This window comes from Mesoplodon bidens (assembly GCF_964165515.1).
Source record: "Mesoplodon bidens genome assembly, chromosome: 12".
NCBI classification, from domain to species: domain Eukaryota; kingdom Metazoa; phylum Chordata; class Mammalia; order Artiodactyla; family Ziphiidae; genus Mesoplodon; species Mesoplodon bidens.
The window spans coordinates 50219727-50237871 of record NC_138168.1 but is presented as its reverse complement, the minus strand read 5'-3'; the positions used below and the strand labels follow the sequence as shown (position 1 = coordinate 50237871).

General features: G+C 39.1%; 1 protein-coding gene across 4 annotated transcripts in view; it reads right to left on the bottom strand.

Annotated features, from left to right (window-relative positions):
* DSE (dermatan sulfate epimerase) overlaps positions 1 to 18145 on the bottom strand; it is a 69827-nt gene that overhangs the window by 34983 nt on the left and 16699 nt on the right. For 3 of the 4 annotated variants that reach the window (XM_081250665.1, XM_081250666.1, XM_081250667.1), the window contains exon 2: positions 1539 to 2007. In XM_081250665.1, the coding sequence (XP_081106791.1) occupies positions 1539 to 2007 (469 nt within the window). Of the gene's footprint in view, positions 1 to 1538; positions 2008 to 18145 lie in introns of those variants that run through there. The other variant, XM_081250668.1, reaches the window with a different exon arrangement.

Below are 18145 nucleotides of genomic sequence, written 5' to 3'. Positions count from 1 at the left end.
AAAAAAAATCTCCATTACAAAGCGGTACTTCGCAGTTAGCTACTCTTTCATGAAGTGAAACAGACGGCTCTCTGGAACATTTTCATCTGCATCTTAATCTGTCAAATTTCACTTACCTATCTAAAACAAAAAGGACTTTAAAAGTACCCTTATAGACAACAAAGGTTTTTTTCCCCTAAAGTAAATATGGTTGCCACTTTTTAACTAACTGTACAATGTCAAGTGAGTAATTGTAACACTTGATAATAGAAACTTATAAGTCAAATATCCAATTTTCATCCATCTTTATTTTCCTTCTTGGTGTCAGGAGTAGAATGAGGTTAGTCAAGAACTGAAACTATGGCATACACGGCTCAGCTTTGAAACAAATCAAATAAAAAGGGTCTTTCCAACCTAAAACACTGTAAGCTTCAAAATGATTATACATACCTCATAACAAGCCTTAAAAAAATAAGCTCTGATATGGATTTAATGTCAACTCTTCCATAATCTTTTTCATTTAGAAATTCCAGAAACTCCTTCAAATTCTATAAGCAAACAACATTCTTTACCATATTGGCAGAAATTTAGGAAGTATTAAATTTACTTACCATACTGGCAGAATTCAGGAAGCTTGCAAGCTACCATTATTCACCCTTATGATATCTGAGATGTAACTCTTCACGACATTAAATGCATCACTGATTTTTCTAAGCATTTAAAAATGAGCTCTCTCCAACCCTATGACAAGTATCAGCCTACGTAATTTTAAAAGGATATTTCATACAGTTTGTAATTTTTTTTAGTGTAATTGGACCATGTGTATTAAAACACAGTTTAAATAAGAATACCCGCAGAATCCCTAGTTTAATTAATTCATCCCATACCTTTTGGAAGCAGGTAGACACATTAATTATACACAAATAAAATAAATTTAAGCTAATCAAGAAGAGACAGGAAGTTTGTTCTCAAATCTTGAACTTCTGAAAGTAAATTATTACATAATTAGAATTCCTCACATAATTATACCACAACTTTGGTTTTCTTACAGGTTTGGGCAATTTGCTGGTTACTGGATAAGATCTTATTTATAAATTGTCAGTTAATCCTATCACATTTACTTTTAGCTCCTAATTGTCCTAAAATGCAAAGAAATCTTAATTGGCGGAAATCTCTTGCTGGCAAAAGGTTTTAACCACTTGGAGGTCAATCAGAACCTAAGGCCTGATGATGGTAATACAAGGCTGTTAAACAAGGGGGAAGGAAATCTCAACAATCAAGATGATACTATTTACTCAATGCAGCAAATTATTTTTTCTTTGGTTAGGTTCTACCTAAATATTTTTCTTCTAACTTTAAACATGGAAGTTACTAGGTCTTTTGAAACTAGGGACCATTCATAAGCCACTAACAACACAAATAACAAGTATCCTATCCCCTTCACTCACGCACACACACAAGTATGTGAAAATCTGGCCTCTGAGATTTCATTTGACTATGAATTCATTTTTTTAAATTGCAGAGTTTAATACAGTAAGAAGAAAAAGACAAAAATCTACCAACTAGGCTGAGCTGCCATCCTCTCCATGTAGTCTTTGGCCATATCTCGGGCTTCAATGTTCTCAGGATACAGCACGCAGAACATGGCCAAGGCCCCCAAGTTGTTGCCATAAATTTCATTCCAGCGGGCGCTGTACTCCTTGGGATCCCAGGGAGGGAGGTACTCCAAGGGGCTGGACAGCATGACGTGCACGGCCTCAGTGAGCCGGGCGGCAATGTGCTCGTGGGAGCTGGCAGCTCTGAGCTGGAGCTTGGCCACCTCCGCCCTGGAGAAGTACAGCATTGGATGGCTGTCGTAGTTAGCATTCGTAAAGGGAATCATGACTTCTGGGTTCTCGTCGGTGACGTAGGCTGACACAAAGCAAAACAAATATATGAAAAACACACTGGGAGCCCCCCGTGTGTGAGTCCTCATCGTGGCCTCAGATCTCCAAATCTCCAAGGCAGCCAAACCATCTTCGAAAGATCCTACAGGACAGAAAAGAGAAGAGGAGGATATGTCAACCAGGGGACCATGGTGAAGCAGGAAATACGTGGTAGGTAGCGACCTTGCTTACTATGAAAATTAAGCTTATGAATTTTTAGACTTTTCAAAAATACAGCAAAAATTTGAGCTGGGAAGAAACTAAAACCTAATCATTTAATTAACTCATTAATTAATTACACATGACACAACAGACATTCATTGTGGAAAACAGAAACTTTGGACTTGGGAAAAAAGTATAATAATATCTGCTGGAGCAGAGAAGAAAAACTCTTGTTGGCATTCTTCTCACGTTTTATCACACAAAAAACGTTTTGATTTTACGGTATTTGTGGACATTAATATGAAAACCACAGTAACCAAAAGCTTGTGGTGAAATATTGTCTGGGAATCAGAATGGACGTTAGGGAAAAAAAAAAAAAAAAAAAATCCTGTCTTAATACAGCCTCCTTCACTCTAAGTTCTCCCCTCTTCTCAGCATTCTCCATTCTGAACCAGGGATTAGGATCAATACATCTATATGAATGTGAGCAGACAAAATATTATGAGTAAGGCTAAATATTCTCTTTGTGTCAGCAGAAGGTGGGGACTATGACAACAAAAGCAGGGTAAACATCTGCTAAGCCCATGTGTTCCCTGGGCTGACATCAGCAGGAGTGCAGGGCAAGATCAGACACGGGGCTGCAGGGACTAGAGACTGACATGCCTTCATTCAGAAAATAAAATTCCAGAATTAAAAGGCTGAAAGAACACGTGTGCATTTTCCCCTTATTATTTGAAACTACTGTCTACTTTTTCATTTTGCATTCGGGATTTTGGTGTCATTCAGTAAGTCAGACATTTAAACCAAGCTCACATATTTTCTTAACTGCTTAACTTTCTTGAAAATCCTTTTTTTCAGTGGCAGCTTTGCTCACAGGTTAGCAAGAATGTCTTTCAAAGTAGGAACATTAAAAAAAAAAAAAAGAAAGAAAACCCTCAGCCTGGTCTATGTCCCACATCTGGGATAAAGCAGGCATAAAATCCCCCAGAGGAAAGTCAGGGAATTCTTAAAATTCCTCAGAGGGGAAAGGTTATAGAAAGCAGACCAGAAAAAGACAGTTTTATGTAAATAATGAACAGTAGTTTTCAATTATTCAACGGAGAAACTGGTGGAGAAAAATCAACCTCTCCAGCTGAACACAAACTATTTTTCCAAGGAAAATCTGCCTCATCACATTCAGAAGAAAGAAAACTAAGGATTTAACACACATTGGAGAACAATCCATATTCTCAACTTGGTCTATCTCCAAGAGAAAGGCAACATGGCATCACTTGTAGATGCTGCCATAAACTCTAGTATTCTTTGTATTTCTGAATGTGCTTTAGAAAATATATAAATATATATATAAATAAATAAATATATAAAACTCAGTGGCAGTGATTTTGTGAAGCAGTTTAGATTTACTTTACCTGTAATGAATAAAAACAATTAATATAGCCATGCTAAATAAAATACATAAAATAGAAATAACTCTTGGACTCTACCCGTATTGTGTCTAGCACCCAAATCTTCAAGGCAACTGGCTGCCTCCTTCAAGGCCAGAGAGCTGGCCCAGAGTCTTCTGTGGTTATGTCTGAGGAGGGGTGTGGTCTCTGGCAACACAGAGACATGGCTGAGTCTGAAGTAATGCTCAGTCCCCACTGCCCCCACCCCAAGGTGTATTTTTTGCTCTTTTCAGAGAACAAGTGTGTTAATTTTTTTTGAAGCCTGCATATATTAAATCCCCAAAGGTGTACGACTGGATGCAGCCATCAATGCAATTGGCACTGTGGTGGGGTTGGGGGTTGTAGGCAGCCAGACTGAGGATGGCTTGGAAGTTTCTCCTTTAACTGACCTCTATGTGCATAAAATAGAACTGAAGATCTTCTCTCAACTACTGGGTTTTTGTTTGTTTGTTTGCTTGTTTGTTTTCCTTGTTTAAAAGGATTTTAATATAAAGCAAATAATTTTTTGCAACACTGCCCAAACTTTTCATTATCAAATTGGCTGAGGCTTCTCAACGATTATCATTTCACAACAATATCTCCATTTTCACCTTCTTTAAATGAACTGGCCAACAGATGTACCATTAAAACAGAGCTTCACTCTCAACATATTTTTAAGTTTGTATTCAAACAGTATGAAGAAAACAGGATCAGGGAATTCAGCCATAAAAGTGAATGGATTACTGATACATGCTACATCATGGATGAAACTAAGTGAAAGAAGACACGAAAGGCCACATATTGTATGGTTCCATTTCTACAAAATGTCCAGCAGTGGCAAATCCATAGACACAGAAAATATTATACATTAGTGGTTGCCAGGGGTTTGGAACAGAGGGAAATAGGGAATGACTGCTTAAAATGGGTGTAGGTTTCCTTTTGGGGTGATGAAAGTGTTTTGCGTCAACTACTGGTTTTTAAATGTGTAGCTCAAGTTCTAGGTGGGTAAGGGGGTGGCATGTGTTATGGATGGATGGGTTGTAAGCTATGTGGAAACCAGAATCTCCATCTCAGATTCTGCACACACATTCCCTAAAAGGGGCTAATAAGGTTGATTTGTTTTATTCTCTTTCTCCTGCCTTATGCATATCACCCTCCTATCCAGGTCTGGAGTCATTGAGATAGAGACAGCTGCTCCACAGTGACCCTCCCAATGCAGGACTGACTCAAGCTATGATCGCAGCCACTTCTGCCACATTGCTTCCGGTTACATAGGACGCGTCTGAGGGTATTTAAACAAGAAGCGCTGCTTCTGAAGCACAGACCTCATTAAGATGTTGTTTTGGGAACCATGCCACCTCAATACGCCAACTGTTACCGAAGGTTCCCTAGTTATTGCTTCATATTCACGTGAGGGTGTCAGGGCAGCAAGGCCTGAGTTACCGCACATTTAAAACATTCTTGTTGGAATACATGTGGGCCAGTGCAGAACCCATAGAAATTCTGCTGAACAATCATCTATGAAGAATGAGAAGACGACCATGGCACTCGCAGTGGCACAAATTGTGCGGCTTTCCTTATACATACAACAACAACAATACATACAACAAGCCCAGCCTCCACTCTCTGTAAGTTATTAATGCCTTTGCTGATCTACCTGAAGAGTTAACATCTCCTGTATTTGGTGGGTACCTGTACCACATCGGACTGTTTCAGCTGTTTATGCCACACCTCACAGAAGAGGGGACCACAGCTTCCTCTTTGCATCACAGGGGTTAGCAGTGTGTGCCTGGCATATAAAAGGCAGCTCACAGACACTGGCTGAACTTGTGGGCCTAGGAGCTGATAGAGTGGATCTCATCATTGAAATGAGCAAGGAGAAACCTTATTCCTCCTTATTTGAAGCCAAAGCAAGCTTAGAATTTTTGAGAAAAAGTTTCTGCCAGGAAACAAAGAGAGAAAAACACTCACGAGGCCTAGAAACTTCTGTAGCCTAAAACATATTCACTAGGTTTTGTTTGTTTTTCTTTTTTAACATCTTTATTGGAATATAATTGCTTTACAACAGTGTGTTAGTTTCGGCTTTTTAACAAAGTGAATCAGATATACATATACATATGTCCCCATATCTCCTCCCTCTTGCGTCTCCCTCCCTCCCACCCTCCCTATCCCACCCCTCTAGGTGGTCACAGAGCACCTAGCTGACCTCCCTCTGCTATGCGGCTGCTTCCCAGTAGCTATTTTACATTTGGTAGTGTATATAAGTCCATGCCACTCTCTCACTTCATCCCTGCTTATTCTTCCCCCTCCCCGTGTCCTCAAGTCCATTCTCTATGTCTGCGTCTTTATTCCTGTCCTGCCCCTAGGTTCCTCAGAACCATTTTTTTTTTTTAGATTCCATATATATGTGTTAGTGTACAGTATTTGTTTATCTCTTTCTGACTTACTTCACTCTGTATGACAGACTCTAGGTCCATCCACCTCACTACAAATAACTCAATTTCATTTCTTTTTATGGCTGAGTAATATTCCATTGTATATATGTGCCACATCTTCTTTATCCATTCATCTGTCGATGGACACTTAGGTTGCTTCTGTGTCCTGGCTATTGTAAATTGAGCTGCAATGAACACTGTGGTACATGACTCCTTTTGAATTATGGTTTTCTCAGGGTATATGCCCAGTAGTGGGATTGCCGGGTCATAGGGTAGTTCTAATTTTAGTTTTTTAAGGAACCTCCATACTGTTCTCCATAGTGGCTGTATCAATTGACATTCCTACCAACAGTGCAAGAGGGTTCCCTTTTCTCCACACCCTCTCCAGCATTTATTGTTTGTAGATTTTTGGATGATGGCCATTCTGACTGGTGTGAGGTGACACCTCATTGTAGTTTTGATTTGCATTTCTCTAATGATTAATGACGTTGAGCATCCTTTCATATGTTTGTTGGCAATCTGTATATCTTCTTTGGAGGAATGTCTATTTAGGTCTTCTGCCCATTTTTTGATTGGGTCATTTGTGGGGTTTTTTGATATTGAGCTGCATGAGATGCTTATAAATTTTGGAGATTAATCCTTTGTCAGTTGCTTCATTTGCAAATATTTTCTCCCATTCTGAGAGTTGTCTTTTCGTCTTCTTTATGGTTTCCTTTGCTGTGCAAAAGCTTTTAAGTTTCATTAGATCCCGTTTGTTTATTTTTGTTTTTATTTCCATTTCTCTAAATGGAGGAGGGTCAAAAGGATGTTGCTGTGATTTATGTCATAGAGTGTTCTGCCTATGTTTTTCCTCTAAGAGTTTTATACTGTCTGGCCTTACATTTAGGTCTTTAATCCATTTGGAGTTTATTTTTGTGTATGGTGTCAGGGAGTGTTCTGATTTCATTCTTTTACATGTAGCTGTCCAGTTTTCCCAGCACCACTTATTGAAGAGACTGTCTTTTCTCCATTGTATATTCTTGCCTCCTTTATCAAAAATAAGGTGACCATATGTGCATGGGCTTATCTCTGGGCTTTCTATCCTGTTCCATTGATCTATATTTCTGTTTTTGTGCCAGTACCATACTGTCTTGATTACTGTAGCTTTGTGGTATAGTCTGAAGCACAGGAGCCTGATTCCTCCAGCTCCGTTTTTCTTTCTCAGGATTGCTTTGGCTATTCAGGGTTTTTTGTGTTTCCATACAAATTGTAAATGTTTTGTTCTAGTTCTGTGAAAAATGCCATTGGTAATTTCATAGGGATTGCATTGAATCTGTAGATTGCTTTGGGTAGTAGAGTCATTTTCACAATGTTGATTCTTCCAATCCAAGAACATGGAGAGAATATCTCTCCATCTGTTTGTATCATCTTAAATTTCTTTCATCCGTGTCTTATAGTTTTCTGCATACAGGTCTTTTGCCTCCTTAGGTAGGTTTATTCCTAGGTATTTTATTCTTTTTGTTGCAATGGTAAATGGGAGTGTTTCCTTAATTTCTCTTTCAGATTTTTCATCATTAGTGTATAGGAACACAAGAGATTTCTGTGCATTAATTAATTTGGTATCCTGCAACTTTACCAAATTCATTGATGAGCTCTAGTTGTTTTCTGGTAGCATCTTTAGGATTCTCTATGTATAGTATCACGTCATCTGCAAACAGTGACAGCTTTACTTTTCTTTTCCGATTTGGATTCCTTTTATTTCTTTTTCTTCTCTGATTGCTGTGGCTAAAACTTCCAAAACTATGTTGAATAAGAGTGGTGAGAGTGGGCAACCTTGTCTTGTTCCTGATCTTAGTGGAAATGGTTTCGGTTTTTCACTGTTGAGAATGATGTTAGCTGTGGTTTTGCCATATATGGCCTTTATTATATTGAGGTAAGTTCCCTCTATGCCTACTTTCTGGAGGGTTTTTATCATAAATGGGTGTTGAATTTTGTTGAGAGTTTTTTCTGCATCTGTTGAGATGATCATATGGTTTTTCTCCTTCAATTTGTTAATATGATTGATCACATTGATTGATTTGCATATTATTCACTAGGTTTTCAAAAAAAAATGAAAGAGGTAAACAAATTCAACTTAACTAAAGTCTAACTGAAACTTGCTTTAGTCTGATAACCCAAAGGGAGACCTAATTCCCATCTACCATCTTAAATCTGTCTAGGAAATTTCATCGAAAAGCCCCTATATCCAGGCTTTGGGTTTGGGTTTCCCCTTTAACCTTCTACTTTTGGCATTCTGTATATCCTCTCTGTAAAGAGAAGAGCTAAAACTAGGCGGACAAAGCAAATAACAGAGGAATAATCTCCAAAATATACAAGCAGCTCATGCAGCTCAATATCAAAAAAACAAACCACCCAATCAAAAAATGGGCAGAAGACCTAAATAGACATTTCTCCAAAGAAGACACACAGATGGCCAACAAACACATGAAAGGATGCTCAACATCACTAATCATTAGAGAAATGCGAACCAAAAGTACAATGAGGTATCACCTCACACCGGTCAGAATAGCCATCATAAAACATCTACAAACAATAAATGCTGGAGAGGGTGTGGGGAAAAGGGAACCCTCTTGCACTCTTGGTGGGAATGTAAAGTGATACAGCTGCTATGGAGAACAGTATGCAGGATCCTTAAAAAACTAAAAACAAACTGCCATATGACACAGCAATCCCACTACTGGGCATATACCCTGAGAAAGCCATAATGCAAAAAGATACATGTATCCCAACACTCACTGCAACACAATTTACAAGAGCCAGGACATGGAAGCAACCTAAATGTCCATCGACAGATGAATGGATAAAGCAGATGTACTACATATATACAATGGAATATTACTCAGCCATGTAAAGGAATGAAATTGGGTCATTTGTAGTGATGTGGATGAACCTAGAGTCTGTCACACAGAGTGAAGTAAGTCAGAAAGAGAAAAACAAATATTGTATATTAACACATATATATGGAATCTAGAAAAATGGTACTGATGAACCTATTTGCAGGGCAGGAAAAAAGACACAGACGTAGAGAATTGACTTGTGGACACGGGGGGAAGGGGAGGGTGGGATGAATTGAGAGAGTAGCATTGACATATATACACAACTATGTGTAGTGGGAAGCTGCTGTATACCACAGGGAGCTCAGCTTGGTGCTCTGTGATGACCTAGAGGGGTGGGATGGTCGGCGGGGGGAGTCGGGGGGGATTGGGGGGCAGTCAGGGGGGATTGAGGGGGGTGGGAGGGCGGCTCAAGAGGGAGGGGATATATGTATATGTATAGCTGATTCATTTTGTTATACAGCAGAAACTAGCACGACATTGTAAAGCAAATATACTCCAATAAAAAAAATTAGGTGGACAGGTTTTATGCTAACTTTATGTACTTATTTCAATGTACATTAGAAAAAACTATAACTATCACATCAAGCCTGAGATTTCAACTGATAAATTTCCTGTTTAAAATACATTTAAGTTTAAAAGTAATTTAAAAAGAAAAGTAAATGGATAAAGCAAAAACCGTTGAAGGTGGTGCCTGAATGACTAAAGTTTGGAAGATGATGAAAATGGTGAGTGAAACAATGGCCATTAAAGGCTAATGAGTTTACCAAAATGACCAACGCTCACTCTCTGGCTCCCCCTACCACAACACACACACACACACACACACACACACCCCTTGCACAAATTAAGTCTGTACCTTCAGATGTCTGCGGATGAGCTCTCAAGCCATTCTCCCCCTAGTTCGTTGTGCTGCAAACACGGCAGAGTGCTGCCACCTCCCTTAAAACTTCAAGCTGCCCTTGGCCCAGTTCAAGAGCATGGAACTCTCAATATGGCGAAATCGTGAGCTCCCCTCAGCAGCTGCCTAAGAGTACACAGTTTACCCATAATTCAATTCTCAGGATGGTTCTGAATGACCTTATTAAGGCCTCATTTCCCCTAACAGTCTTTCTCTTCTCTTCCCCACTAGTTTTCCTAATCCAGTTTTCCTTCTTATTTTTTGGTCTCACTCTACACTGCTCAGAGAGCAAAACATTCCTAAATTTTGACCTAATCAATGAATACAGTATAGTCGAGGTAATTCAGATAGCAATTTAATCATTTCTCTGCTTGCATGACCTACATATATCTGCAACAGCTCAACTGGCATTACGCTAAGGCCAAGCCAAATAGTGTAAAAAGAACTTAACAAACTGACCGAATTCCAATTATCTTAAGTAGGTCCTCACAAAGCAACAATAAGCCTAAAGTTGTTTTGCTTTAATTCTGGTTCCAACAAGCCACTGCAGCTATTATGATTGCTGACACACAGAGAAATTTTGTGTGAAACGCTCTTCACGTATTTGATCTTTCCCTTTACAATAACTCAATGTGGTAAAGCAGTATTAAGAGTTAATCTAACAACATCTTAGCGTAAACTTCAGAGGCAGAGAAACAACCTCAATCTCCTAAACCCTAAACCAAGGTTCTTTCCTTTAGCCAAATTGTTAACATTCAACAACATTAAAGGTTCCATTTTTGTCATCCTTACACAAAGAAAGCACAGAAAGAGTATGCTGAGAAGGATCAAGAACTGAAAGCTATACGAGCACATCGAGTTTCAAAAATGAAATGGGTTTCCAAATAGTCTGGGCGATTTATAAATGAAACATACAGTAGTACAAAAGTTCTTTCAATTCCTCTAGCTTTAGAAATATACAAAGTATAAGGATAGAAGTAAGAAATCACCCTATAGAAAGTAAACCATGTCCCAAATTAAGATGGATTAAAAAACCCCTTATAATATGCGCCAAGTCTAAGGAGCACAGCATTATGATTAACATTATGGGCGTGGAGTTGGGCAGGCATGAGTATAAGTCCCAGCTCTGCTGTCTACTAGTTTTGATCAACTGAGTCCTGCTCTCGGAACCCCCATTCTCTCATCCATAAAATGGTCCCAACTTCCTGAGGCAAAATAAATATTATGTGATGCACTTAGCATAGAACCTGACATGAAGAACTTCATAAATATTTGTCATTTTTAATAAAAGGGAAGAAGTTTCAGACATGCAAGATGATACTAACCTACTCATAAAATATTTTATTTGAAAGAAACTAAATATTATAGTAAAAGAATAAGAACTAAAGATATCCACTGACTAGGGCAAGGTCATGCCACATTAGAGACTTAGATGAAACTAGAACACAAGGCTCCTGACTCTTTAAGGCATCATTCACAGTAAGCTCCACACTCACTAGACAGGAAAGCATATGATCCTTGAAATTTTTCAATAATTTGTTGGGGGTTTTGCTCCCAAAGAAAAGCATAAACATTAAATAAACTATTATCTGAATTTGATTGCTTTCCAAGGCCAGTTATTTATTCTTGGTGTACAAAAGGTGACTGCTGCTTACTGTATTCTTTGGAAAGAAAGGCCCAGTGATACAGTAAGTGCTGGGAAGAACAATCTCTGGCTGGGGAGCTGTTTCCTAGGAACAAGTTTATATTACGGAAGGAGTACATGAGTACTTGGAGGACATCTGCTGCCATTGCCAGAGATGATGATTTAACCTCAGTCCAGGCTCTGGTCTTGGGTCGGTCTATGTCATCAGCATCTCAGCTGATCATCCTAGGAGATGCTACCTGATGTTAATAAAACTAAAACCCTCCTCCCCCAACATATATAAAACCAGAATGTCAGTGTACTCATTTATGAGAAATACAACTATCAAGCAGATTAGGAAATATTTTCTGGCTTCATCAGAAAAATACAAAGGAAGTAAAACTATTAGATAATTGCCTGGTATACAAGGAATCAGAACAAAGGCAGTGGGAAGGGCCCTGGGCCTGGAGCAACTCAACGAGTAGAGATCACCACCGAAGCTGCCCTTGAAAGGAATCTGTGCTGTCAGCATGTCACAAATGCCCCTGGGACATCATTAAAAATCAAAGTCTAAAAATTGAATTGGGGCTTCCCTGGTGGCGCAGTGTTTGAGAATCCGCCTGCCGATGCAGGAGACATGGGTTCATGCTCCGGTCCGGGAAGATCCCACATGCCACGGAGCGGCTGGGCCCGTGAGCCCTGGCCGCTGAGCCTGCGCGTCCGGAGCCTGTGCTCCGCAACGGGAGAGGCCACAACAGTGAGAGGCCCGCGTACCGCGAAATAAATAAATAAATAAATAAATAATTGAATTGTAGTGAATATTTAGGAAAGAAGAGCAAAATGTATGCCCCCCACAGCTCCTGCCACCACCTCCACCAAGCTCAGCCCAACACCAGCTGTTATGGTTTGCCCAACCCAATGGATAGGCCCAGTAGTTAATAATATGACTAGGACAGCTAACCCTTCCACACGAGACCTGGATGTGCCCTTATCCATGAACGGCTGAAACAGTCCAGCAGACCAGACAACTGAACACCCCTGGCACCGTACCCTCTGCCCTGGAAAATGTGCAGACCCTGCAGGAGTTAGCAGCTATAACTCCTTCCTCTTCATGCTTCCAGTGAAACCCAAGTTCCCTCCCTCTATAGGCCTCCAATCACGGTTTAGGCAAACCAATGGCCTAAGAGCACTAGTACATCCCAGCAGAGCTACTTATTTCCTTCTCTGATCTATTTTAGGACTTAACTCTCAAAGAAACCTAATTCCAAGTATTTGAGAAACATCTTGTCATGGTCTCACACATACTACTTCCCTGTTTCCATATATTTTAAGTAATGGAATATACAAGTGTTTAAAGTTCTCCTAACTTCTCTATTTCAAGTTTATTAAAGGTATCATTAGGATAATTTTAATTATTTTTCCTCAATATCAAAATAAAGCCTTATATGTCCTTGGTAAATTTTTGTAGTGAAATAAATCTAACATTATTCTTAAATGTGTCAAATGTTAAGCAAACATATGGTTTTGGTACTATGCAATCATTCCCTAAAATTATACTCCCTGACGTGTAAAGCCTATGGACTCTGCCAAAAAAGAAAATTTTAAAAACCAAGGGCTCTTAATCAAAATGAAAGTTCTTTTTATTGAAGGCTTATTGTTTCCTTATTTAAGGGTGAAACGAAATACATTTCCCCAAAAAAGTCATTTCCAAACAAAAGTCCACAATATGAAATTATAACATATGGAAGCCCAAAGAATTTACACACACTAGTGAGGGAGTAATTATAACCCTGAACCCACACAGCAAAACCACACTGTGTATAATAATGATGTTCACCACCTTTGCACTCAACACTGGAGAAACTTTAGGTTAAGTTTGTAAGTTAAGTGCAGCTCTGTGTAGTCAAAGAACATTTCTACATTGTCCCCAGGAAAGTTGTGAAGAAACCACATTTTCTCATAATATAATCTGAAGCTCACTTTTTTTCTACACCAACAATAACAGTATAACTTCTTTATATGAGAATAATTAATCTAAATTATGTTTTAAATGGTCAGAGATATTTTCTGGTGTCAAGTCTGAAGGCTCCATCTCCCACACACCAGACACTATCAATACTTGAATGAATAACTTAGTGGCTATCAAACCGAAGGCATAATTTAGGAGGACAGTTTTGCCTGGTGTTCATTCCTACAAAACTAAAAACCATTAAGATCCAGCTTTTGAGAGAGTGGTTGTCCTACAGAAAGCAGAGAGGAAGTAAAATCCGTATCATTTTCATGGAGGCAGAGAGAGCAGGGTAGAGGTGGGAGGAAGGTCTACAAAGACACTGATGAGACTAGTGGAGTACTGAATTTTGCCTGCAAAAAGGCTCAAAGACAAAATGAAATGGTTATACTTCATAAGACAAGCTATGAGTAAATTCTAGCTTATCTAGCAGTCTAACAATTGCACGTCTTCTGAATGGTACTTCTTTGTTACAATTTTAATCAATTTTCTTAATGATGACATCGGATGATAATATCCTATTTTCCGAATTTTTTACTCTTATATTATTTTCAGACTCATTTAATGAGTGTATTTCTTTTTTGGTATTCTGAATCTTTTAAAGAGCAGTAATTTATGTGTATTAAGTATTCCACTGCATTGTTTTCCAGAATTGGAATATCAGTTCCCTATCGATATTGGGGGTAGGAGTTTCTTGTAAATATTAATTAACTCAGCTATGTATTGAGTAGCCATTAAATCCAGGAACTATATACTAGACATGAGGATACAAAATAAAAATTCTTCCTTAGTCCAAAGCAATTTATTTAACTTATTGTACCTGGCCCCAAAAGACAATTAGCAATCTTTTTATTTTTTTTTTCCAAAATTTTTCTAAATAGTGAGTAATCAAAGATTTTTCTAGAAGAGTCTGAAAAATCAGCTCTGGCTTTCTCAGCAATCGCTTTAACCATGAAAACACTCTTTTCTGGCATTACTGACTAAAAATAAAAAGCATGAAAAGATGAATAAAGATAATGAAGCCAAGAGCTAAATATAACCTTATACAGTTTCAAATAACAGTTAAACTAAACCACGAAATGCCCATGAAAACTAAAGTAAAATTTTTCTTCCTGCCATAGATTCATGACGGCAGACCAGTGAGGTAGTTAGGAGTGCTGGCTCAGGGGTCAGAGTGGCTTTTTTCACCACTGTATGACTTTGGACAAGCTAACTCTCTAAACCTACTCCCTTACTTAAAATGAAGACAGAAATGGTATTTGTCTCACAGACTGCTTGGGGGATTAAATGATATAACACCTATAAAGTACTTAACGCTTTCTGGTAAGTGTTCCCCAAATGCTGGTTCTCATCATTCACCTCCAAACCTGATTAGCAATTGAGGGCACAAGCTGGAGCCAGACTTCCAGAGTTTGAAACCCAGCACCACCACATTCTTAGCTATGTTCCTGTTTCCTCCTCTGTAAAACGGATAAAATAATACCTGCCTCACAGGGTTTCTGTGATCTTAAATTAGCTTCAAGCATTAAAAGGGCGCCTGGGATTTAGAAAGAGTTCAACAAATGCTAGTGGTTGTCATCACCTTGTCAACGAGAACACCAAAGTCAGTCCACATAAGAGGAAGTGTGCCATGACACCACGAGGAAGTGCTCACGAACTATCACTCACAGAAAGTTATTTTTAAAATAGGTACGATGCACCGGGTACTCAGAACCTTGCAGATTCTTCAAGAGCTTAAAAATATCAAATACTTTGACAGATATAAAGTATTTGATGCCAAGAAGTTGGTCCTTCTTCCTGCACAACTTCACATTTGTAACTTTCAGGCTACACATTCCATGCAACTGAACACATCTGAGGAGAAGTTTCCACATTTAATACTATTTCTTCACCAACCAAATTTTATATACAGAGATAAAGCTTACTGATACACCATACTGATATATATGTGTTTACACAGTCAGAAAAATATCCTAAACATAGAAACAACAGTCTTGGTAAAATGTAAAGATTAAAAAATTACTTCTGAACTTAAAATTTTAAATATCTTATGTTTGACTGAAATATATTTTCTACTTCCCATAAATGATATTATACATTAGTTTTCAGTTGGTAATGTAATTCTTCGAATTTGTGAATATAAGTGCCTTTAATTCTGTAACCAAATCTCCCCCTTTGATTCTGAGATATGTTGACTTCTTTTCTTACCAGTTGTGATGGTTAATTTTATGCATCAACTTGACTGGCCAAAGAGTGCCCAGATATTTGGTTAAACATTATTTCTGGTTGTGTCTGTGAAAAGGTTTCCTGAAGAGGTTAGCGTTAGAAGCAGTAGCCTGAGTCAAGCAGATTGCTCTGATATGGGTGAGCCTCATTCAATCCATTGAGGGTCTGAATAGAACAAAGAGGCAGAGGAAGGGAGAGTTCTCCCCCTCCTTTCTCTTTCTCTCTCTCTCTCTCTCTCTCTCTCTGTCTCTCTCTCTGTCTCTCTCTCTTTCCCTCCCATCCCTCTCCTCCTTTCTCCCTCTCTCTTTGCCTGACTGATGAGCTGGGACATCATCTCCTCCTGCCCTTAGATTGGGACTTACACCACCAACTTTCCTGGGTTCCAGCTTGCAGACAGTAGATCGGCCTCCATAGTTGCATGAGTCAATTCCTCTGCCTCAACTTCAACTTCCAGGCTCCCTTCCTCTTTTCCGCCTCTTTCTTGATCTCAATCAATACCACATAATTGCAGGTCAGTTCCTCTATTCTCCTAGCCCAGCATCTGCAAACTTATGTGGGATGTGTCATGACATCAATTATACATTTTCAGGCAAAGTACCACAAAACACGTTTTACCCTCTCATCTATAATCTACTCAGGTTCACTCATTTACAAATTTAGCTAAAACTATGTATACTTGGGGTATGTCCTTATATCATCCCCTCCAGCATCAGGTCCTGGAAATTTACCCTCTAATGATAATGACTCTAAAAGCACTAATACCATGTTCAAAGCCCTACCAAGCTATGACGGAAAGGGTTAACTCAAAACCTACACATTTCCAAGGAAGGCCTGTCTTCAGGACTGACCCTTGACTGGCTCATGGGAGATCAGCTCTGAGCCCTTGTAATATTCTATGTGATAAGAGGGTTTTTTTTTTTTTTTTTTGCATGCCTGAGGCCTTGGGTCATGTGGTACCAGTATGATCAGATAGTTTATACTAACAATGTGATTCACGACAAACTCCTACCTTTGCTCTGGGGGGCTAGAATCTGAATATCTGAAGTCATTCATATAGGCCCTGCATGTTTACACGACTGAACCCCAATAAAAGCCCTGGACACCAAGGCTCGGGTGAGCCTCCCTGGCTGGCAAAGCTTTGCATGTGTTGTCACATATTGTTGGTGGGAGTGGAACTTCATTAGGACAGGATACTGGAAGCCAGTGCCTGTTTCTCCCAGACTTGGGCCCATGCACCTTTCCCCTTTGCTGATTTCAATCTCTTTCCGTTGGCTGTTTTAAAATATAACCTGATTTTAACAGCTTTTTGAGTCCTTCTAATGAATCACTGAGCCCAACAGTGGTCTTGGGGACTCCCTGACCTCCTTTTAGTTCAGTCATCTAAATTCCTGTTAGAATTCTGAGAGTCTCCTCATAACTCTTTGTCCCATTAGACAAGAAAATGTCGTGATACTTTTCACCAAATCTTTTTCTTTACTCAACTTCTATTATTTTTCCAACTTCAACCCAGAAAAATGACTCTGTCCAAGGATGCTGCTGTTAAAACAAAGGACACAGCAGGATATACTGGACTCAGAAACTGCTTAAAAGCTTTAGATATTGTCTAAAAATGAAATACATGATGTTAGGCAAAAAGCTTAAAAGCCTTTCATTGGAAAGTAATTTGCTGGCATTAAACATACAATTCCAGTTCATTTGATTAAAATTAAACTTGCATTTATTGGATGCGTACATATGGAGTGATGCTTTTATCACAACACACAAGCTCTTTTTCATTTCTTACTTATATTCAAGCATTCTTCCATTTTTAAATCTTCAAATACTCACCAATGATAAATTTTACTTTTTTTGTTGTTGCCTTTCACATTCTCAAACACTTTTATGTGTACTTTTGTTGACTCTCATTTTTGTCTCAGATCATAGTTCTTTGGAATCAAAATCCCTGAGTACTTTCCAAATGTCCTATGAATCATAATCAAAACTCAGAATACCACAGACTTGGTTTGTGAAACAATGATACAGAGATGTAATTAGCCCAAAGATGCAGGCACTGCCGTCTCAGACTTCCCCATCTCAGTCTCAGTTACTGGCAACCAATCAGGCCCAAACTACCCCTCCTTCCCTTCTCCCCTCTGTCTCCATATTCAAACCATCAGCAAATTATGTTGGCTCCATTCTCAAAATACATCCAGAATCCAGCTACTTTTGCCACCACCCTAACAGCCTAAGCCACATCATGTCTTGCCCAAATTATTGCAATAGCTTCCAAACTAGTCTCCCTGCCTTCACCCTCATCTCCAGTAGACATTCTCAACATGGGAACCAGAGCCATCATGTTCAACCATACCTCAGATTATGTCACCACTCTGTTTAAAACCCTCCAGTGGTATCCCATCTCATTCAGAGTCAGCACCAAAGTACTGACAATAGCTCTCAAGTCATTACATGGCCTGGCTGTGTTATCTCTGCCTTCACATCCTACAGCTCTCCCCACTCTTTCCCCATTCTAGCCAGGTGGCCTCTTTGCTATTCTTATACACACGGGGTGTGCTCCCTCCTCAGCACCTGTGTGCTTGTTCTTTCTGCCT